Source organism: Dermacentor andersoni, chromosome 9 (assembly GCF_023375885.2).
Source record: "Dermacentor andersoni chromosome 9, qqDerAnde1_hic_scaffold, whole genome shotgun sequence".
Classification (NCBI taxonomy): Eukaryota; Metazoa; Arthropoda; class Arachnida; order Ixodida; family Ixodidae; genus Dermacentor; species Dermacentor andersoni.
The window spans coordinates 61,754,773-61,778,552 of NC_092822.1; the positions used below are offsets into that span (position 1 = coordinate 61,754,773).

The 23,780-nt window shown below is 43.4% G+C and overlaps 1 protein-coding gene across 1 annotated transcript in view; it reads right to left on the reverse strand.

Annotated features, from left to right (window-relative positions):
• Positions 1 to 7,307: 7,307 nt before the first annotated feature.
• Positions 7,308 to 23,780, reverse strand: part of LOC126528561 (uncharacterized) — a 59,414-nt gene continuing 42,941 nt past the window's right edge. Inside the window, exons 7-9 of the mRNA XM_072284540.1 lie at positions 16,439 to 16,524; positions 11,445 to 11,667; positions 7,308 to 8,206 (exon numbers count right to left, since the gene is read on the reverse strand). Coding sequence (XP_072140641.1) covers positions 7,812 to 8,206; positions 11,445 to 11,667; positions 16,439 to 16,524 — 704 coding nt within the window. The 3' untranslated portion in view covers positions 7,308 to 7,811. The remainder of the gene's footprint in view (positions 8,207 to 11,444; positions 11,668 to 16,438; positions 16,525 to 23,780) is intronic.

Below are 23,780 nucleotides of genomic sequence, written 5' to 3' on the forward strand. Positions count from 1 at the left end.
AAGGGTGTAAACTGTTCTGTTCTGATAACGCGCGTGCCGTTCGTTACTGGAAAGTACCGGGCTCGCAGCGTTAAAGAAAGGAAACGCATCAAGGCAGATAGCGATTATCGTTGTGTGGCAGAAGGGGCAAGCCAAAGGGTGTAACTTTGCCTAAGAGTGTATGGGCCGCCGAGACAGTGACAGATGCCATGGTAATCTTAGAGGCCGCAGCACGTGTTTTAAGTTCCAGGCGTTCGCCATGAGAGGCTCTCGTTGCCTTTTCGCGGAGACTAGAAAAGGGAGAGGGCACGGAACCGAGTTTACCGGACAACGCGGCAGGCATCTAGTAAAGCAGGCATTGATGAGAGTCGCCTCTGGAGAGTGGATTAAGGTGCCACTTATAGCCCGAACAAAGCCAAGTCGCACGGAGGAAGGAAACTAAGGAGAGGCCCTGACGTCACTCTTTGTGAAGCAAAAGTGAAGCCGGAATTTGGCGTTGCTCATGGCGATGCTCCGCCTTTTGGGCCACCCTCCTCGCTTGTTTACATCTTTCGCGAAACCACGCCGCGCTGCGCGTGGTGTCGCGCGCGGAGCGCGCGCGCTCGCGCAACATCTGGCAGAGCACGGTGCAGGTAACACAGCGCAACAAGACACGGTGACTAACGCAAACCCGCCCACTCAGCGCCTTTGCCGCGGCCCGAAACCTACCAGAGCAACACGTGTGAGCGTTCAAAACCATAACAGCGCCGCCATTGTGGCCCAAAAGGCGTGGCCATACAACAGAAAAAATAAAAAAGCAGCAAAAAAAATGAGAACCTACTACGTCATTTCCGCCACACTTTTCTCCTAGCGCGCGGAAGCGGTAGGGCCTCTCCTTAGTTTCCTTCCTCCGTGCCAAGTCGCATATTTTCAGTAGCCCAAATATAGCCATGTAGCCAACTCGCCCAAATCGACGCCAAACATTTTTTTCTGTAGCCCAATTTGGCTATATATAGCCAAGCCTGGCAACACTGGTGGAGAGGCAAAGAAAAAAAAAGAATAATGCGCGCAGCCTAAAATCCACGTGACCGAATGCAGGCATGTGATGTAAGGCGCGGGTGTTTTAAAAAAATCGCAGTATCGACCGAAAAGCGAAGCATCGATTGCGACAGCAAATTAGTAGAGAGCTATACGAAGCAAGGATAGTAGTGTTATAGGCCGTATAAACTTGTAAATACAGACATACGAACTAAATTAACACGCATTCTGTCACGCGCGCACAAGGAAACATGAACACATCTCGCTTGATGGCCGCGGAAAATCGCTGTTAAAGCGCTGTCAAAACGCTGGAGCGAGGAAGCAGCAGCGAGTGAATTGACCTTCTTGTTGCGTCTCGCGTCAACGCTAACTAAGCCGCGAAAACACAGCGCTCGGCGGACTCTGTACCCGTCGCAGATGGCTTTCAAAAATTAAGATACAGCGGCCCGCCGCGCGCGGACAGCCGCCTGGAGTAGAACAGAACGCGCCCTCCGGCCCTATGAAATTGGCCCTATCCTCCCCCCGGAGACTTGAGTGCGACGGAAGACGGCGCGCGTCCTCGCCGCTTTCCTCTCTTGCGTGCGCGAGATCGAGACGCGATTGCCGACTCACTCTCGCACGCTTTCACTCGCACATACAGCATACAGCACGCGGCGACAATTTTATCGGCCTTGGACTTTATACGGAACCTCACGGCGACGCCGACGACAGAAATTCGCCTGGAGTGTCTATACAATTGCTATCGCAATAAAACAAATAATGCACAACAGACTACGGACTTGTTCTGTAAAAGGACTGCCTGCAAAGTGGCTTGAAAAACCAAGACACATGTTGTTCTGACACACAGAGCTAAGTGGCATAAATCACTCTACACGCATCAGTAATGCTGCTGTGTAGGCTTTTTTTAATTGGTGCATTTGCATTCGGTGAGAACGTTCATGCACATAAAAAGCACACGAGCGTAAGACACAGCATGCATAGAGTTCAGTTTTTGTTATGGCTTCCGAGCCACCCAAATTTGGTGTGGGGTTAAGCAGGCAGAAAGCAAGCAAGCAAGGAGCTGAGGTACTTATCTTGTAGTCGTGGCACTGCCATCGTCACTGAGATTTTCTCCAGTGGTACCAATCTATTCAGTAGCTGCATGCATGTTGCTCTAGGCCTACCACACCCATACAGTAGTTTCGTGTGTGAGCAATCACGTTTCACGAGATTAATCAGGCTTCCCAAGTTTACAGTACCGGCAATGAGCAAAAGGTAGTGGGGTAGCCAGGTATTGTTTTTTGGGGGGAGGCATGTATTTGAATGGGAATAAGGAAAAGGAGCCTAATTATACCATTGTGCTCACTCATATGTTCAAGGTTTACGAAGCAAATACAGGGGCCTTGAAGATGTGTATAAACATTCCCGATCGTCTGGGCATGCAGCACGGAAGTGGTAGGTATTTGCTATTGTTCCTTTTAACAAAGTCAAAGCTGTTTTATTTGTCCATAATTATTACATGTTGACACTTGCGAAAATGAACCTATAGCATACATATAAAGAAAAGGCAAAATTGTTTCCGATGTGACACTGAGCAAAATATATTGCCCAATTTTGCAGTTCAAGAAATAGAAAGATATATATATATATATACATACAGAGAGAGAGAGAGAGAATAGCAATAACAGATCAGTGCACTTGCTGATACATTGCTACAAAGACAACAGCGCAAGAGAACAAAAATTAATGCATCCAACTGGAAATTATATAAGGAACAAAATAATTGGTTCTTATAAAGCACGTAGTTCTAAATGCACATAGATATGAAAGAGAAATGGTCATGGAATAAATGAAATGAAAATTATTGGGATCCCATGCACTAGGGCAGGCGTTCCCGAACTGGATTCTGTGGAACCCAGGGGTCCAAAAAGCGACATTTTAGGGTTCCGCAAGAGGCCAAAACGAATCAAACCTCATCCCCCCTTCGGTGGATTTTTAGATTAGAGTTGGTATTTAGTAATTAAAACCCCCACATCTGCACTTAGGATGTTCGCTCAATTAATTGCAGGCATTCTCCAACTGGATTCTGTGGAACCCAGGGGTCCAAAAAGTGACATTTTAGGGTTCAGCAAGAGGCCAAAACAAATCAAACCCCATCCCCCCTTCGGTGGATTTTTAAATTAGAGTTGGTATTTAATAATTAAAACCCCCACATCTGCACTTAGGATCCTCACTCAATTAATAGCAGGCATTCTCCAACTGGATTCTGTGGAACCCTGGGGTCCAAAAAGCGACATTTTAGGGTCCAGCAAGAGGCCAAAGCAAATCAAACCCCATCCCCCCTTCGGTGAATTTTTAGATTAGAGTTGGTATTTAATAATTAAAACCCCCACATCTGCACTTAGGATGTTCGCTCAATTAATTGTTCACTTGATTCATCGCGACAGTCATCGTGAGGCTGTGGATAAATACATAGTTGAAAAAAGAAGTAGGGATGTGGGGGGGAAATTTCTGCAGCACCCTGGGAAGGAAGGTGGAGTTCCCCAAGGTCAGAAACTTTGAGAACCCTTGCACTAGGGAATCAATTTAAGCTAAGCTTTTGTTGGTGCTGGGAATTAACACTGTTCTTTTTTATCAAACAATTAGCGGGTATAGACCACTTGACAAGGTTACACATTTTAACAAGAAAAAAAAAAAAAAAACTTCACTCGACGTAGACTTCCGACACTCCACCACAGCCAGAAGTGTCCAACACAAACCACAGTCTATTGAATATATTACACATTGAACTGAACTAATCTTGCATGAAAAATTTCTCAAAGTACCTGTTCGCAACCGTAAATTACGGTCCTGTTTTACTGCTGTATCATCACTATGTATCGACGCCACCCGGCTTCATATTTTGAGCAAGAGTGCGCTCATGCTCCAAGTCATTGTTCACTGCTTCTTGATACTTCTCCATTTCATGTTTCTGGGCATCTCGAGATGTTCATTGCACTCCTCAGAGATGATTGGTTCTATTCAACATTTCTCTACTTTGCATTTACGAGCAAGCTTGCGCTTGAGCTCCAACCATGTTCCGCTGTATGTCGAGGACGTTCCTGCTCTACTTAGCACATTTTCTGAACGTCTGTCTCCTCCATAGAGTTTCGTACAATAAATACTAGAGGGAACTCTGGCGCTAGTGTCTATGGAGCTGCAAGCAGGGCGCTTCAACCAGTGTGGGAATGATGGTTAGTACATAGATTTGCCTAAACCTTGTCCTTCTGGCTTCAAATGGCGTTGTGACTTTCTCAACTCATCGTTTTCAACAAAGTACAGCATTATAAATAATTAGATAATCATTAATAAAATTGACAGACGGTCGAATTTAGACGCCGGACCTCTAGCACAGAAGCCCAACATTGAAACCATTACGCCATGGATGCATGAATCAATAAGCGGCATAGAATACCCTTATGAATTTCTCACGGGCAAGCAAACCAGCATGTTGAATCACTTGGCACGTTTCGATTTGGCCACCTCGAAAGGCTGAACCACTGCAATTAGCAGCGATTATGCATGTTTGCAGAGCCTTCTGCATTTAGAAGAGTATAGATTGCTTTGATATTTAGGACAATGAAGGCAGATAAAGCATCAAAAACAAAGCCACAAGAACGTCTGAATCCACAAGCACAGAGATCATACAAATCCATGTACTACCCACCATGCCCATGGTCGCTGAACAATTGCAGCACCCGAGCTCCCTCTAGTAACTATTGTAGTAAACTCTATGGTTTCCTCCACACCGAGTACACGCTTCAGGCCAATTTAGTTTGTGTTAAAGCTCACACCTGATACCCCTGGTTCTCCTGGGCCACTTCGGTTTGCAGTATCTCCGGGACCAGCCCACCCTGCAAGACTGTAGCCAGCAGCCACGAAGTGAACAAAAGAAGCAAAGAAACCTTCGCTTAAAAAGCAATACTGTGTTCAACCAAGCCCACTAGCCAACCACCAAAACTAAATGGCCAGTGAGATCGAGTTGTGACCTTTTCCTGAAGGACAAAAGCCACCAACTGCAAATTGAGGGGGAAAAGGCAAAATGCTTCATAACAGTGGACCTGCGCATTCCTATTCTATAATCTAGCCTACGGTTATAGTATTCCGAGTAGCACTTACATAAAGAAACCTGGGGTCATATTTTCCAAGTACTCTATTAATTTTTCATTCTTTTCCTCTTATGTCATATCTTTCAGCCATGCCACTGTCATCATGAGGTCAGCCACTGATCACATCCACTGATATCATCTATTCAAGCTCATTGTCACTCACTATCATTCACACCTGAGAAATTAGTTAATGAGTCTGAGTAAGTGTGCTCATAAATGTGCCAGCCCACTGCTTTTCTAGCTCTAACCAACGGAGTGGTGTGGCAAAGCCCCTGCACTTGACGGCGCAGCATCTAAAGCACGTCATGTGTGAGTCATTTCATGATTCTGCAGCAGCAGTTTGTGTGCGAACACCATCAGGCAAAAGCGACATTGAAATTGCTTCTTGTCCATGTGCGTTCGCATGTGACTAACAAGGTTTATCTTCTGCGTGAAGGCCATGGGGCAGAGGTGGCACTGGAAAGGTCTCTCACCAGTGTGGATGCGTAGGTGTGCAACCAGGTTGCCTTTCTGCATGAAGGCCTTGCCACAGTAGTCGCACTTATGCGGGCGCTCGCCCGTGTGTATTCTTTGGTGATTCTGCATGCTCGAGTGATAAGCTGTGGTGTAGCCGCACTCGAGACATCGCCGCAAACGTCTTCCCATGTGCTTGTCTTGAAGAGACTGTGGTCGGCCAGGGTGGCGATCCACAGCGACAGAGTCTGCACAAATTAAAATAGCACATTCTGAACGATAAAAAGACAGGCAAATGAGGGGGAAGACAGGGAGGTTTGCCACTATATAGTGCAGCTGGTCACTCAGTACTGGGATAAGGGGATGTTGATAGTGAAACATGAGGGGCAAAATTATGAAAAGAAAAAAGCTTGCGCGTAAAGATGCACAACTCTTGTAGCCTGTTAGAGTCCATAAGTCAGTAAGAAGAGCAGAAACACATTCAAAGCTCTCTGAGCTGATAACAGTCTGGACCAGTGTACCAGAATTAATTTCTTCAATTGGCACAATTCTAGAGTGTTCAGCATGGTCAAGATCTTGTCTTCACGCTGTAGTAAGGGCAACCACAGAGGATGTAGCCCAACTTTCTCACTGAAGCAGCAGATATCACAAGCAGTGCAAGAAGCCCACAAAGAGAACAGCTTCTCATGCCAATGAGAGTGTTAGCTTGCTACTCCAAGGCATTTGGCTGTGAATATGAAATAAGGCATTCTCACCAAACCTATCCCTATTATATGGCAAGCATGTGCGAGCAACAAGGTAAAGGCCTGAACTGTGACATGGAGGAAAGTCATATGTGAAATAGACGACTAAATAGTATTACAGAGAAGCTTGCTTCGCCTACCCTGCAAGGGTTCAAGTGGCTACTGGGGGCTGTTGGGTAGGTAAATATCTCAGCGGATATATTTGTGCATATGTACACAAGGCTGGTGTATCCACCGATTGCTAGTCGTGTATGCTGACCAACAATGTAGTGCGACTATGTGCACCTCTTTTTTGTGTAATAAAACCATTAAATTCATATGTAAAACCTGAACCTATAAAGTAGGTTCATATGTACTGCCAAACTGCATACATCTCTTAATCAAAATGGGCATTATACTCAACGGATTCTTCAGTTACCTTGATAATCCAAGATTTAAGCATTCGTTATTTGCCACTGGGTTTGTGCCCACTCTTGGCCAGTCCTTTATGATGCATATGTTCTACATGACAGAGGAGGTGTAGAGGCATTAACTGTATTCATGTGTATGTAAATATGTGACACATAAGATAATTATAATTAACAGTTTTAGTTGATTTACTCAGTACTCTTAAGTAATACAACTTTACATCCCATGCCATCTTTGATTTTTCATTTTTATTCTCTAGCACATTTTGCCTACTACAATATTAATCCACTGGGTATGTGATTTGTGTGAGTGGGAGAACATTGTTGTGGCCGTAACTGGCATTGTCCGAGCGTATGGCTGTTGAACTTACTCGTCATAGTACTGAAGCAGATCACATGTTTGTGCTAGATATGAAAGCAATCGACATTCACCTTGACACTTCATACTTTACCACTCACAGACCTCTTTCCACTGTTCTACATACACCATCACCCCAATAACAATCTCCCATGGAATCATGCGATGACACACCCCTAGTCATAAGCCACGTGTTGTTCACCAAGTGACTCAAATGTTCATGACCAAATGAGTCAAGATTTATTTTACCTAATACTGTATAAAATTATAATGTTGTGCAGGACCTTTAAAACACACATTGAAAGATGACCACACCAGCCTACATGTAGCATAATACAGTCACCACCAATAAAGAAAGCTTTGCTTCACATAAGTTCCAACATATGAGTTGGATCTGCATAATTATTTTTAGTCAACACTTGCAGAAGACGTGCACGCTTGAATCTCTCTTGCGAATACTTGTCGCACAGCCCCTGTGTCAAAGAAAGTACCCTAAGGGGTGTTTGTGACTTCAGAGCAGACACCGATTATAGCCACTCTTGAATGCAAACCAGGTTTCCTTTCATATTGGAGCTTGTGCGTCTCTTTATGTATATGCAAACACTGCCCTTCTGCAAAGTCTGACAATGTCATAGCAACTGAATACAAGCAAAGACATCTATCTATATTGCAAAGATTTCCTATAAGGTTCATCACTAGCAAATGTCAGCCACATGTGGCAAGCCCTTCAATAAGTAGCGGTTCCTTTCAAGTGCTTGCGGATCTCGTGGTCCTTCCGCTCCAACTTGCGTACAAATGCCTTCAGACAAAAGCGGCACTGAAAAGGTCTCTCCCCTGTGTGTGTCCGCACGTGATGCACGAGGGTCACCTTCTGCGTGAAAGCCCGGGGGCACAGGTGGCACTGAAATGGTCTCTCGCCAGTGTGGATGCGGAGGTGAGTGTTCAGGTTGCCACGTGCATTGAAGGACTTGCTGCAGTAGCTGCAAATGTATGACTCGTTGACAGGCACGTTTTCGGAGGGGCACAGGTCACTGCCCCTAGTTTCTGTGAGCTGTGTTCCCACTTTCTTGGCAGGCGAGTTGTGCACACACTGATGAGCACTGCGCTGCCGTCTGGAGGTGTCTGCAAGACACACAGTGCACTTCAATGCAAGAGCTACGCTCTATGGAAAGTTCAACGGTGCAATTTGCATTTATTACATCTCCATACCTACAAATCTCCCAAAATTTCAGGAAAGTTCACGATTTTGGGCTTATTCTAAGATTTTACGAGTGTCTTGTCAAATCTTCAGAAAAACGTTTGTGAGAATTTGTTACTTGTCGGTACCCAACCATTCCCTTAGTATCCAACCATTTCCTTGGAAGTCTACAAACGGTAGAGGGACACTGGAGGGGTACTTGCTTCGAGCACATTTATTCGGATGAGTTCCTCAGGCAGGTGAAATTGGCAATAACAATGTCACTGAAAAATTCACAGTGATCTAAATACAGTGTTGCGTGTTAGTTTGTGTGTTTCAAGTTTGCTTACGTGCAGCGTTTAAAAGAAATCATCGTTAATGATACCCCACAATGTGTGTGGTAACCCAGAAAAGTGTGTGCTCAGAGCAAAGCTAAAGAAAAGAAAGTATGTGCCATTTCCCCACTTCAACTCTATCCGGTGTTGTGTGCGCAGGATTTTTACTAATTTTAATGCTCACAGGTTGACAGTTATGCATCTGCAAGCTAACTGTGAATGTAATTACTAATAGCAGTGAATGCATAGGTTTGGCAGCAGCACACACTATGTATACACTATATTTCAGGCACAAGGCAATGGTTCAAAGGCTAGAGAGACTTCTTTCGCTGTCTGCATCTGCGTCCAAAAAGTAGTGCATACCATATGATTGAAATTTATTAGGTATGCGCCATGTAATTCAATGTAAAATGAAGTTGATCCTTTATGAATGAACGAAATGAATGAACCTTTATGCTGCAAAATAAGACATATGTATTACACGAAAGGAATCGGAGATATAAAGCTATTTACGACAAAATGAGCGGAGTAATATGTTCCTGGCAATCATTGGCCACAGCACATCCTTTGAGCTCACGACTAAAACATAGTATGTCGCCTACTAAAACAACAAAAAAGCACAAGTAATATGTGATCTGACATAAAATTGCATACAGAAGTTGTAATTGTAATATCTGAAGCAGTTGCTTTATGCAAAATGCTGCAGAGCAAGAACAGCACTGCAAAACGCACGGAGTGAGACTTCCCTACAGTGGATGCCGGTAATGCACTGCTAAAACCAAGAGTGCAAAGACAACAAAAACATACACAGACATGAACACCATGGCACATTCTAAAATGCTGTGGTGTTCATGTCTGTGTCTTTGTTGTCTTCACGCTCTTGGTTTTAACTAGGCTTGCCTAACCGCACGGCCTGTGCAGCTTTTGGATGCGTGAAACAGAGGATAAGCTAGAAAACATTGTACATTGATCCTACATACTTCGTTGTCTCTAAACGCTTATCCCCATGAATACTGTTATTCTCACTAACAACTTTACGCACCAGAAACTAGAGTAATTATTTGCATACAGAGGACAGCAATAGCAGCATACTTTTGAAACTTTGCAGATCACACTGGTAAACATGACAATAACTTGTTCTAGTGCTAGCCACGCATCAAATAACTGCATGGATATGAGAATCGAATATAAAAGAAGAATCAGTACATTTAAAAGAAACTGCTGTTGAGTGACGTTGAATAAAGTGTCGTGGAGACAAGCATTTCTTTCATCAGTCAAGCTTATGTGCTCCAGTAGCTTTCTACTGATTTCTAAAACTGCAGAGATGCCTGTCCACGCACTCACACACAAACACACACGCAGACAGAATATGTACACAACTTTGGAGGCATACATAAAAGAATATCATTGTATCCGAGCAACTAATTTTCTCTTGAAGGGCTCTGCAACACATTTTGAAAACAGTAAATGAATGATACTAGTTATTAGGTTGAGTAGTGATGAACATTTTTGCTGCACAAATATTAATTATTAAACCTATGCACAAGGCAGAGAGCATGAAATATTGCTAAAGGTTTGCACACTTGTTCATGAGTAATTAACCATAAGTGACCGTTGACAATGTGGCATCATGGAACATTACCAGCTCCTGGAGGCGAAGTTTTTTAAAACATTACTAATATGGGTACTGCATTCAAAACGCTAGCAGAAGGAATCAGTGCCATTCATCATCAAGCCGATTCAGTGAAATTAGCCAAAATTGCATTTATCACATGAAAATACCTCAAACAATGGGAACTTGGAAAATATTTTGCCATATGTTAAAACAATATGGCAAGTTGTATCCACTAATCAGCTGTGACCACTTTAGATACACTGAAATGTGAATGATTCACTCTACAGTGTGCAATACACAGTACGAATAAATAGAGGGGACGGACAGGCTCACTCATCCCCCAACCTCTGCTTGGTTGTTCCATGTCACAATACTGTTCGTTAACCCCCTCTTGTTCTTTGTCCCGTGTTTTAATGCGAATAGCACTCTTGTCAATGCAAGACCAGTTTCTAACCTAACCAAACATATGGACCAATCCCAAAGGTAGTACAGTCTATAAATATGTGGGCTGTTCCCGTGGGGATGTGCCACCGAGTATGTACCCCTCTTCAGTGAACTTCTTTGACACCAACTTGGGTGTGTGCCACTGGGTATGTGTGGAAATTGCGGCGTAACCACTAGATGGCGCAGCATCCAGAGAGGAGTCCGGCTGCAGTACATGCCTCATGCACGATGCATTTCAGCTATTTGCAGTTGGATAGTTGCCATGAATGAGTTCTGCTAGAAATTTTCCCACACTGTACAGTGAATTATGCCTTACCAACATGTGAAAGTATCTTCCTTTGTGGAAAGGAGGCATCCAACAAAAAGAGTTAAGAGTTGTGCTGGATATCCAACACTAGAGGTTTCATAGCTTTCAGTAATGTAGTAGTGGCAAAAGTACGAGCAGTGCCTCAAGGATCGTGAAATACTTTGTTGTTTAACACTTCAGTGCGAGTGCTCTACACCAAAGTCCTGAATTCTGAATGGTATCGCCGGAGCGCAAACCATGCACCGATGCAATTCAGGTGCACTATGAACTATTGCCAGGCGACAGGTCTGTAGTAGACTGCAAGATGGCAATCCTGTCCATCTAGAGGTTCTCCATGCCAGTTGCAAGTTGATCAAAATTTTTTTTGTTCACTAGCATGATGCCTATGCTTGAACCTCTCAAGGAGCAAATTTCACAGCCAGGTTACAAACTTGAATCCAGAACATGACATTGCAGCCAGCGAACTTGTTCAATTACACTACCAAGATCTAAAGTTCTTTCTCTAAATGTTGAATTTGCTTCATTAATGCAGTATTCCTTCTGCTGGCCTGTGGAATCACTGCAGCACCTGCAAAACAGGAGGGCATGAAGCATACACATTTCAGCAGGAGAGAACTGCAATAAAAATGGGTGGCAAATGCAACATTGGTTAATATACCCTATGCTGACCTCCAAAATCTCTAGCAGACCACCGTGGCTATTTTGCTAAACAAGCACTGCGATCAAGCTAGTTGGTATGGATCCATGAACTTAGCACAAAAGCAATGCAGGCACTTTTCCTGTGCAGTCGTCTATCTTTCCGCCCTCTTGCACTATTCGAAGTTGCAGCTATTCTGCTTCTGAGCACAAGGTCACGGGTGCAATACCTGGCAGCCACAAACACATTCGAAAAGGTGGCGTGTACAAATACGCATGTGTTCTTTATACCTAGGCACACATAATAAAATTTCCAGGTAAACAGGTTTTTGGTAGCCAGTGTTGTCTTTGGGCATTAAACCTCATGGAAAACAAATGCTCCCACCTAACTCCCTAACCCTTTCCCAAGAGAAATACTGAAAAATTTCCGAATAATTTCTGGCCTCTCTGTAAAACACACATGCTTTAAGGTATTCTGTTGAAAAGCCTAGTTTTTCTCACCCAATATATTTAAAGCTTATTCTATAAAAGACGCTTTCCCTCAGCATGCAAGTTTCACATCTGGCAAAAAGATCAATATAAAATACAAAACAATATGCATGAGGTGGAGGCCACAGTGGTGCCTAATACAACCTCACATGCAGAGATTAGTTTGCATCTGACAAACAAAGAAAAACTTGAAAAAGTTGTCCACTCCTATTCAGAGTTCCAGGGGTAAAGCTTTCCGCAATGTGCTGTTGAAAATCTAGCACGTTTTGCTTTGCTGGGCAAGTGTCTGAGCTGGTCGAATGTGGAAGCCGTTTCAGATTACACAAAATACACCGGAAGCCAAGTGCAGTTTAAGTTGCTGTATTTACTTTAAAGCAAGCATATCCGGTGAGTTTAGGAGCAGTTACTGAGTAGTACGTAAGCATTAATGATTGAAATAGTGTGTCTGCAACACAAAAACAATGAATTCATGCCATATGCTTCACAACCTGATGCAGCGTTAGGGGAAATGTTGCACTGTAACTAGAGCTCCCGATTGCTGCATTCTTATTAACATTTGAAAGATCTCGACGGTTTAGGCTCCACAGCGGTGAACCAGTTAATTCACACTGACAAGAAGAAAAAAATGGCAAAAAAGGTGTCTTTGTATCAAACTTCGTGTTAGGTCTCGCATTGTTTTTTTCTTGGTTATCCAAAGAACCTAGTTTCCAGGCGCAGCCAAAAATGCAGACCACCGTGTGCACCTTCTCCTATCGATGACTTCACTGGTCTCTACTAAACAATGCTCATGCCGCCACATCGAGTTCATTTGCATAATGGGTCAGCAGGGGTGCGATACTGTAATGATGCCGTTTTCGATGCTATTCCTTTTCGCGCTTCCTCAGTGGTCAGAACGACGGTCCGCCCGCGTTAATGGTATCAACCGGCCGCGAACGGTGGATGCGGCATAAAATCCAGCGGAAGAGATCGCTGCACTACCAGCGATAAGTTTGTGATGGCAAACGATCGCGAAGAAATTCCTTCGCGCCACACTTCCGTGCGATGCTTTCTTCGCTCCACACTTCCGTACGATGCATTTAAACACAATGGCTGCAGGAATACATTTTTCCATCGTGCCCCCTACCTTCTGCTCTCTAAAAAACCAGCACGCGCCAATTCTACAAGACACTTTATCAGATCACGACAGCACTGTTTCAAGACTACTTGACAAGGTCGAATAGCATTCACTGTGGTGAATCAAGCACAGTCAACCTTTACTGCACTTAGTCAAGTTGTTGAAGAGACTGCTTCTGCTCATCACAAATGCGCGAACAAGCTCTGCCGGCTTAGGTCGTTGTCGTTCGGCTGAGTGCACAACAGTAGACTGGTACGAATTTCTTTCCCTATGCAGTAACGAAGAGTATCCAGTGCGCAGCGCAAAGCAACGTTGGCCCAAAGGGCACAACTCTCACGAAAATACCGGGCACGCAATAACAAAGACTGATTATGATCGCGCTGTTGTATCATGCTGTTATAAAGAACACCCTTGTAACGCTTGTATATATATATTATAGCACAGAACACCTACAACATGCCTACTGTTTTGTAAACAGCATGGGTAAGTTATCTGCCCAAAATTGTCAAACGAGTTCTTGCTGCTGCTAATCACGATGGAGCTTTCCTAGACATGTCAGGAAACAAGTGTGAAAAATAATCGGATCGATGGAATACACATTGCGGAAGGTGGTTTTTGGCGCGCGCTTGGGGCCGAGTGAGCAGGTATAAAGGGTGTAGAAGCAAAGCAAGAACCATGCGATAACAACGAACAAAGTGAATGGCCTAATCAACATCCACGTGATCTAACGTAGAATCGTGACGTAGCGCGGGTGTTTTGAAAACAAGCGAGGCGCAGAAGAGCGCGACCTTGCTCCGTCAATGTACTATCATAAATACTGCCCGCGAAGCGATCGGAACTACAAAGTCGTATGTAGTTGCTCTGCTGCGTAAAGCTAACTAAATAACATGAATGGGTCTACATGTGTTTAAAGTTGTGTAGTGTAGGATGCCTATAGCGTATGACGATAGCGGTCGCACATTCAACACGCGAGCGAAGGACGACACACGTACGTACAGAGTTCACTTTTTAAGCGATGGCTTTCTTTGACAATTCCCCCCACTTTGCGATTTGTACGTGCATGTATGTTTTGTCTGGCTTCGCGTACAGCTATTTCCACAATGCGTGGGATCTTCATCATTTTGATTGCGGTAGCAATTACATATATGGAAACACCAGCCAAATTTTTTGCCGTCGCCGTGATGTTCCAAGTGCAAGGAGCATGAATGGCCTGCCCAAGCGTGAGGTTGAGCCGAGAAAGACGACGGCTTGATGCGCGCAGTCTTCACGTCCAATGTTAGCGGTCACGTGATTGAGTGCGCGTCTCCTCCTCTCCAAATGCTGAAGGCAGTCTGTGGCAGGTGAAAAGTGAAGCCCGAGCCAAGATGGCTGTTAGCTCCCTGCTCGTTATGGTGAATGCGCATTGTCAATCCCCTCATGCCTAGTGTTGGAGATCACATTATCAGTGTTTAGGATATGCGGTCAGCAGAGTTGATATAATGAATCGAGCAGCAGCACGGAGCGTTGACTCCCTGCTGCCAGCACTCCTCATTATGCCAGCATAGTGACAGTGAGTTCTGTGTGACGGAGGTCTGTTCATGTTTGCCTGTGCACACATGGCATCATATATGCTTATTTAGTTAGTAATACGGGTGTCACACGGTGCACTTTTGATCGCAGTCATGTCCGATCCACATCGAAATTCTCGACCGCGATTGGCTCTCTCGTGCAGCTTGCGCAAAGGAACCAATCGCGACCAAGAAATTCGAGCCAGATCGGACATGATCACGATCGAAAGCGGCTGTGTGATACCGGCATAAGTGAGCTGCTAGTACATTTTATGCAGCTAGCCTATAAGCGTAAGAACCTTGCTAAGTGCAAATGTCTAATACTTCGCTATCACTATCAATGTTTCGTCTTTTGGGTGAAACTATTACTTTTTTTTATTGTTGGCTTCCGAGATGCCAGAGTTATGGCAAATAGTAAGAAGACAGAAGGCAAGCAAGCAAGGAGCTAAGATATTCACCTTGGACTCATATCACTGGGCTCCAATTCTCCAGAGGGCCACCAATTTTAGTAGTCGCTCATGTTCCTCCCTATGCTCATGCAGAACACAATGTGTGGGCAGTCACAATTGGCGAAGATAATTTGGCTTCTTTTATACATGTTGACAGTCCGTGCAATGGCCTCCACGTCAGATGACAATATATGTTCGCGCTTCTTCTGGAATTGCAAAATAAAACAAGCACTCACCTAAGACTTAAAAGGAAATAAAACATATAGTGACATATGGAAATTGCTATGAAAGCCATAGAGGTCTTGAAATGTTTTATTTCCTTTTAAACATTAGGGGGCAAGTGCCATTTTATTTTGACACTGTATCACCTTCACCTGGCGAGTATTCGTCGAACCTTGGACTATCTTTCTGGAATTCCATTTGCTCCCAGTGCTAATGCCAGAGGATCTTATAACCTAACAACCTTAAATGATCCTGCAATCAAGCCTGTAGCAAGCTTTTGGTACATGTGCAGAGCAAAGTGTGCATGCTGACGATACAGGTTTGTCTCCGCTCATCGAAGAGCTTGGCTTTCGACTTACGTACATTGGAAAGGGACTTTAGGTGTAGCATAGTTATACTGTTCTTGTCAACACAGTGTAATCAACTAAATTCACCTTGCTGTTTGCCACGAGAGGCCTAATTTCATAACATCAACAGGTTTGTGCTCATTTATTTATTTCATTGTTAGCATATTGCTCCCCGAGCACAAGGCAACATGCCTATGAATGTGTTACATAAATGATATAACCTTAAATAATATAACTAATATAGGCTACAACAATAATAATACAATAATGTAGGCTACAAGCGAAAATTATGGCTGCGACGTGGTGGCCATGACCATTGCATCGGATGCATCGCCACCCTCCTTGCCTGTGCAGTCTGCAGAAAAGGCCGATGGCTGGGTCTTCAAGAATTTTTGTTAACTATTTATAGCTACATCACTTGGCTGCATTTGCTTCTCGTTGCAGTGTTTTTAGTATCTGTGTCCTCTTTGTGTCTTGTTTCTATTGCACTGGTAACATGAATGAACAAGCGTGCAACCAACTATAGCCCATTTAGCAGCACCATCTGTTCTATCAACAGACAAATAATCACGGCAAAAGTGGAGGCCAGTACTGTTGTCTTTGAACCATCTCACTTGCTTTCGGCTTATTCATACATCTTGTTTGCATGCAGCATTGATCATTTACGCAAACCGTGTTTGGGGGCACAAAAGATTCTGTGAGCAAGTGCCTGTAGTCGCAAGGTATTGTTTCAGATTTCATGAGCTTTCTTTGGAGCCCTGAAAAAATAAACAGTTATATTCATGGAAACAATTCAAGTGGATATTTTTCAATACACTCTGGCGCTTTTGTTTTGAAGAGTTTACACTTAAATCAATATGTTAAAGGGTTGCTAATTAATATGTTAATTAGTTATGCTCATATTAAAGATACTTTGAGTACCTCGAAAGTGCAGTCAACTTTAAGCATTGATTGCACTTGCGTGGCATGCACCCAGTTTTTTTAAGGCTTAGCATAAGTTAGCTTTATTCTTAATTCACAGTTACAGCATAAGAAAGACTGGGCATAAGAATGCTCGAGTGCATTGCCACTTCTTTCTGTGCCTGTCCTTTTTGTTTTATCTGTGCGTGTGTGTATGTGTATATATATATATATAATTGTTGAACAAACGAATATGAGTGCTACAGATGCAGCATTCAACTGTTACGTGCATTTGGTAGTAGGCAACATCTTGCAAGGCTCACCACAATGCTGTTTGGCGGTGGCTTTACATCTGACATCATTTTCTCTTAAATACAGCAAACCAGCCCACCAAAGTACAATTGACCTCTCTGAACTTGACCAGTTATTCAAAACAATGTAGCTTTCTCAATAAGCTGTATACTAATACAGCTTATAAAAAAACAAATAAGTAGCTTTAGGGCAAAGTTGTTGCCAATAATGACTAGTTTTGCTCATAAATTGCTCTTAATTTTTCTTGTTAAATTAATGCTGATATTTTTCTTTCCAATTTCAGCTTTAGAATGTTATTAGCTTGTACTTGTTTTCTAGTTCATGCATGCTATATAGCATTTGTCACTTCTTTTAGCTGCATCTATAATCGCCAATATTTGTTCATACCAGAAATACCTTTAGTCAAATTTTATTGGCCATTATAGATTCGGAGAGAGATCATGACATGGGAAATTCAGTTCTAAGAAAGCAAAGGCCAGTATCAACGGAATGCGAATAAAAAAAGGGGGGGAAGTGCAACACTGGTTGCATTCCCCATCTTTATTACGGTGTACTTGTAAACAAGATCACTCCCACCCATTCTATGCTAAAAAGCTTAGTATAAAACTACATGGTATAAATTATACTTATAGTGTATACTAATCCACGTAAGGCTTATGAAACACAACATGGCATGGCATGGCAAGAACTTTATTTTGGTCCAGAGAAACTAGGGCCCGAGGTCAAAAGCCCCCAGGCTAAGTCAGTGGCTCCGCCCACATAGGCACCAGTAGGCCAATGGCTTTCCTGATGTCGTGAGCTCTCCGGACGGCCAGGAGTTGATCTTGGAGGACTTCGCTGGATATGCGGTGACTCCAGTCCTCCTCACTGTTGAGATCTGAAGCCCTTTGGTTGGGGCAGAGCCAGAACATATGATCAAATAGACACGGAGTGTGTCCACAAATTCCGTGGGAGAATCCTGTTCAATTTTGTTAAGCACAAAATGTGTGGGATAAGATTTAGTTTGAATCATTCTTAATGTGACTGCCTGAGCTCGGTTGAGCTTCTGATGGGGGGGAGGAAAAAACCTCCTGCCGTCCCTATGGTGTGAGATGATCTCGTGAAAAGTACTAAGTAGGTCTTTGTAGCAGCCGCAGTCATCCTGGAGCAGTTCCTTATCTGATGCGCGGCATGTGAGATCTCACACAGCAGAGTGATTTGGTCGTTAGGATTGCAGCCATTGGGTCTGACCGAGTGGCCGTGATGAGCGGGAAGCCAGACTAGGTGTGAGCTATCCAGCTGCTCGTAATTATGAGTATTAAGACTGTGTATAATTAACTTGTGTGCTTCCATTGAGACAAAGCTGGCTGAGCAGTTCCTAATAGCTGTACGGGAATCGGAGAAAATCGGAGCTAATTCTCCTCATTGTAATTGCAAGTGCTATGCTTGCTTCTTCGGCGGCATGGATTGAGCTCGTTCTTAGTAATGCCGTGCTTATTAATTTACCGTTCCCATCGACCACGGCAATAGTGTAGCGATTGCCCGATCCGTAACTAGTTGCATCGACAAAAAGAGTTGAGCTTTGTTGTTGGTGCAGTTTACCCAGAATGCATTTGCCCCTGGCATCCCTTCTGCCTTTGTTGTGGACAGGATGAATATTTCTAGGTATGGGGTCCACAAGTAATTGTGTCTCCACCTCCTTGGGTATTTTGAACTTAGAGACGTCTTCTCCACGAGGCAGTATTCTGACTTCATCTAGAATTTTGCACCCTGGCTTAGTGTTGGAGAGTCTTGCAATTTGTGACATCGAACGCACCTCAATGAGCTCATCTGTAGTGTTATAAAGTCCTAACTTGTTGAGGAGTTCGGTACTCGTTCTGTGCGAGAGTACCAGAGCCCTTTTGAGTCCGGAGCGTATAAGTGTGTTTAGCTTAGCCTTGTCTCCTTTCCCCCAGTTCAGGTATGATGAAATTTACGTGACATGACTGATGAAGAATGCCTGATATGCTCTGATGAGATTGTCCTCCTTGAGGCCTGCATTTCAATTTGAGACCCTGCCAAGGAACCTTAAAGTACTGTTGGCCTGCTCTGTGAGACGGTTTAGGGCCATAGCACTACAGCTCTTTGCCTCAATGAGAAGACCCAGAATTTTAATTGTGTCTACTCTGGGTATGACCCTTCGTGTGTTGTTTGTGATTTTAATTGGCAGAGTTTCTAAAGGCGTAAGGTTCCTAACACCCTGTCTCCCATGTCTAAAGAGAAGCAGCTCAGATTTACTAGGTGATAGCCTGAGTCCGGTGCCCTTAAGGAAAGATTCTGTCGTGTCTACGGCTACCTGTAGTGTCTGCTCTGGGGACCCCCTGGGGACTCACACTGTGGTATCGTCAGCGTATATGACGTGCCCCAAGCTCAGGATTTTGGACAATTCCTCCAAGAGCCTGTGTAGCCTTGAAAAAAAATTTAAAGTTTAGTCACTCAAATATCCTTACGAGATTTGAATGTGAAAGCATTAGGGCTTGTCTAAGTTATCACCTTAAATTAAAACTCCACCTTGCTCTAATTTGTACCAAGCTTAATCCACCTTAATAAACTTTAATATATATTAATCCAATTTTGGGAGTGGACCCCGGTGTCTGATAGATGCCATGGTTGTTCACAGTGGGATTTTGCAGCGCAAGCCGCAGCAGGTCCAGCGCAAAGTTTTCTTGCCATCCTATTCTGATGCCAAATGCTCGCCAGATTTTCTGCTTTATGGGGCATATAAGGCGTTTGCCTTAATATTCCGGAAGGTTTGGGCATGTAGCATGGAGATGGTAGGTATAGTGCAATTCCTACATGCACAAGCAATCATTTACACCTTTTAAAAACTTGAATGGTGTTTTATTTACCCCCAATTATTACACAGGGAGGGCTGTAAAAATGAACCGGTAGCATATAAAGAAAAGAGCAAATTGTGCATTGCATGACATTGAATGCACTATGCACTTAAAAAAGGAAAAACAGAAAAGAGATGTATAGAAAACAGCAATAACTGATCAGTGCACTTGCTGATATGAGCCTACAAAGACAACTGCAAATAAGACTAACACATCCACCAGGACATAGTTCCACTTAGCATATAAATGTGTGGAACCTTAATAAATATACAAGACATAATGTCAGTGGAATAAATGAGATTAAACAGTCAACTTGGGCATTTCTATATGCAATGCATCAGCTATTGGTAAACTCAGGGCTCGGGTGAAAGCAAACACACATCCAGACACCATGGAGCCCAGGCAGTAACTGCCATTTCATTTCCTTTTGTTCTGCGCTAACATGTACGCATAACCTCCCTGCCCATCTTCCTTTTCTTTGCTTACAATGCGAGAGATGGATAGGGAGTGTTGTGTGCTCACGCTCATGACATTGTAATTAAAGTATGCTAAATACTGTACAGCACACGTAAATAGGCCCCACTTAGAATAAACTCTATCTTAGCACAAACAACTTTTCATCATCTGAAAAAATTTACACTTGGCATACCGAGTACCAAGTTCCATTCTGTTCATCATGCGACGTTGGCACACACCATACCCAAGTCGCCCAGTCCAACCGCTCGGTCCCACAGGCAACAAAGTAATGTGGTTAAAAGAAATCAACTGTCATAAAACACAAGCTCTGTTTGCTGCACGAGTTCAGTTAAGGCAAATAAAACTGGCGCAGCATCATGATTTGCCAACATACAAAGGAGACCTGCCAATCATACAATTAAAAAAGCACAACTGTGGAAGGCAAAAAGAAATACTGAAATTTACTAGAATATAGTAAAAACGATTAGGACATTTAATATGTGTACTGTTTGTTACAAATTTGCAGGCTATGTTTTGCTGGGATGCTGTGATTAAGCATTGTGCTCCATATAAGTCAAAGCAACAATGATTTGTGCCACAGACAAGCAGGAACGTTTATGAAGTTTATTAATGCAATATTAAAGTAATGGCTGTTGAAGATTCGGTTGCCATGTTACATTGGATCTATCAGTTGATGTCACTGCAACATGGGTATATGCGTGTAATCAATGGCTCCAAAAAATTGGACTGCATAATTTATTCAGCGACTGTACTTGTCTTCCTCTTGGAAGTTATTTTTTCCCTAAACCATGCATGCAAATGAAAAAAATTGTAAAATATTCATGTCAATACGACAATCATAAATGAGCGCTAAACATCGGGCATTTTTGATAAAATCGTGAATGCTGAGGTATCCAACAAAGTGAGAGGAACAAAGGACCAAAACACACAGATGTTAAAGACTGCGTAAAATTCGCGACTGACTGACTGACAGACAAAATTTCCCACATCCAAATGCATAACAAGAGCTGTGAGAATAAATGTTGCAAGGGGCATTGGAATAATTTTAACCCGAGATTCTTCCAAGTGCACCCTTAGCTTGGTATAGTATGCATGTACAGTCAACAGCAAAAGTTTACGGAATGCGGTTTCCCCTTCAAATGTGAATTCCTGCACTGTTACGGCATGACACTGCATATTTAATGAATCAATGCGTAGGTGGCAAAGGCTCCCACATGCTGGAATATTCAATTCGAGGCTGTGTGACCATGCTTCACAAGAATTCAGCTTCTTGGCAGATCCTGCATCCCGTAAACTTTTGCGGTTGGCTGTACGTACATACATATACAGGAGTATACTTTCCGATTACTGCATGACTGGCAATTGAACCAGTGACCTTACACTCAGCAGCAGAATGCCATAGCCACTGAGCCATTGCCAGTGTGCATGAATTTACTAAAGCAAAAGCATGAAACAGAGTGAAAGGTCTACAATTAATTTAATGCTACAAAATGTCTGCACTGTGCAAATTTGTGGCGCTATATACAGGCCACAGGTAGCAAGCAAGTAGACAGCCTTGCACACCACGAGAGTGCAATTGTTGTGTAGGAACTGGAGGAGCATACTGCATTATGTCTCTTGCAAAAAATGATGTGCACTATTTTTGCAAGTCAGATGGTAATCCTGGAACTTGGTGACTTCCCAAAAGGTTGCCTTAGATGCCAGCCTTTCGTGATGCACTTCTCCTTATGCAAACACTTTCCAATATGAAGCAGTTCGTTGTCTTAAGGCCTGACTGTACATCTCTATTATGCAAAGTGTGAGAGGAAAAGAAGGCTATAAAGACACAAACACACTGAACTGGAAATGCATAGGAAGGTCATAAATATGCAAGACATATTGTGAGTAGCACAAGGCTAGTGCAGTGAAAGAAACATTTGTATAATAGTTATTAAAATGTCTATGCCTCATAATAAGCTTATGGTTGTTGGTGTAACTGGCACAACACATGTGCGGAGCAGAAAGGTTTGTCAAGGGTCATTCAGCTGCATGCAGCTGTATTATTTTGCAGGGTGGAACATCTTACCACCTTTAGTTAGGTAACAGGAGGACATTTATACCATAGACAGCTTGTTCACAGGCCTTATTGTTCAAAATTTTGTTCATATTCAAAACAGCTTATTTATTCACGAATGCTAAATTTAGACAGGTCGGATGATGGTGGTTCAGCATAAAGAGCCAGTCCACATGCCTGCAATCCTTTCAAATGGTAAAATTTGTCACACAACGGCATAGTTTGGACCTACTTTGTAATTTACACTGTTCAAGTGAGGCAGGCTGGTACCAGCTTTCTGTTGCACTTTCACGTGCGCTGATGTCAAGGTGAACGTTTTGTTCTGGCATAAAGCCCACACAGGCAGCACGAGGATGGAAGAGCATAGTAATAACTCGTGGGGTTTAGAATGGCCTATGAGCATAGGCTGGCCTACTCACTCACAAGTACACTGATTCATACTCACTCCACCCTCATATCACAGCCCCGAGGGAGTGTGTGAGTAATGAAGGGTGTGAGTGGATACCAGTATTAACAGGAGTATCAATGAAAGTCTCTGAGCAGACGTTAGTATGTATGTGAGTGACTGTCAATGAGTCTGTGTATGTATGAGAGTGAGTGGATGTAAATGTGGGTGTGATTAGGTGCCAGTAGGTATTAATGGAAGTCACTAGGAATGTGAGTGAGTGCTTGTATGAGAGAGCGCAAGTAATGCGAGTGAATGTCAGAGAGTGTGGGTACATAACCTGCAAAAATATTGGTGAGCGAATATGAGCGAGTATCTCCTCATTATGTTGACCTATGTCCATGAAAGACACCATGCTGTAGGGTTCCAGGTCAATTTTAATTGTTAAGAGTTCTTTAATGTGCATGCAAGTGTGTTCTACCATCATGAGAATGCAGCCACCAAAGCCGAGAACTGGACACAGAGCTTCGCACTTCATAGAAGGAAAGATGTCTTCTAAACCATTATGGTAGGTATCAATCTGTATGCAGATCTAATGTCTATGCACAGGCAGACCTTGTTTGAAGGCTAGGATAAAGAACTTCATATGTGCATAAATTCCACATTTTGGTGTCCTAAGCCATGCTCACAGGTTGCGGGGGTCGATGTGCATAAACCTATTTTTGTTGACGTTCTCTGCGCCAGGCGCGAGTCTTCTCTGCGCCATCTTGGAGAGTATAACCCTGCCATAGTGCCTTTGTGCATTGCGGACTGGAGGAGCATCGTGCCCTTTACTGACCATTGCACGTAGGGTGAGCCTCATGCAAACCCATCTGCACAAGGTGGACCCAGAGGGGGTCTCCCTCCTGCCTCCATTCTCCCTCTGCATACTTTGATGAAGGCTATCTCTAATTATACTCGTTGGTATATCCAGTGCTACTCTGGATCCACCCCTAGCCATACTTAAAGAAGAATCCTACTGTATTACTGTAA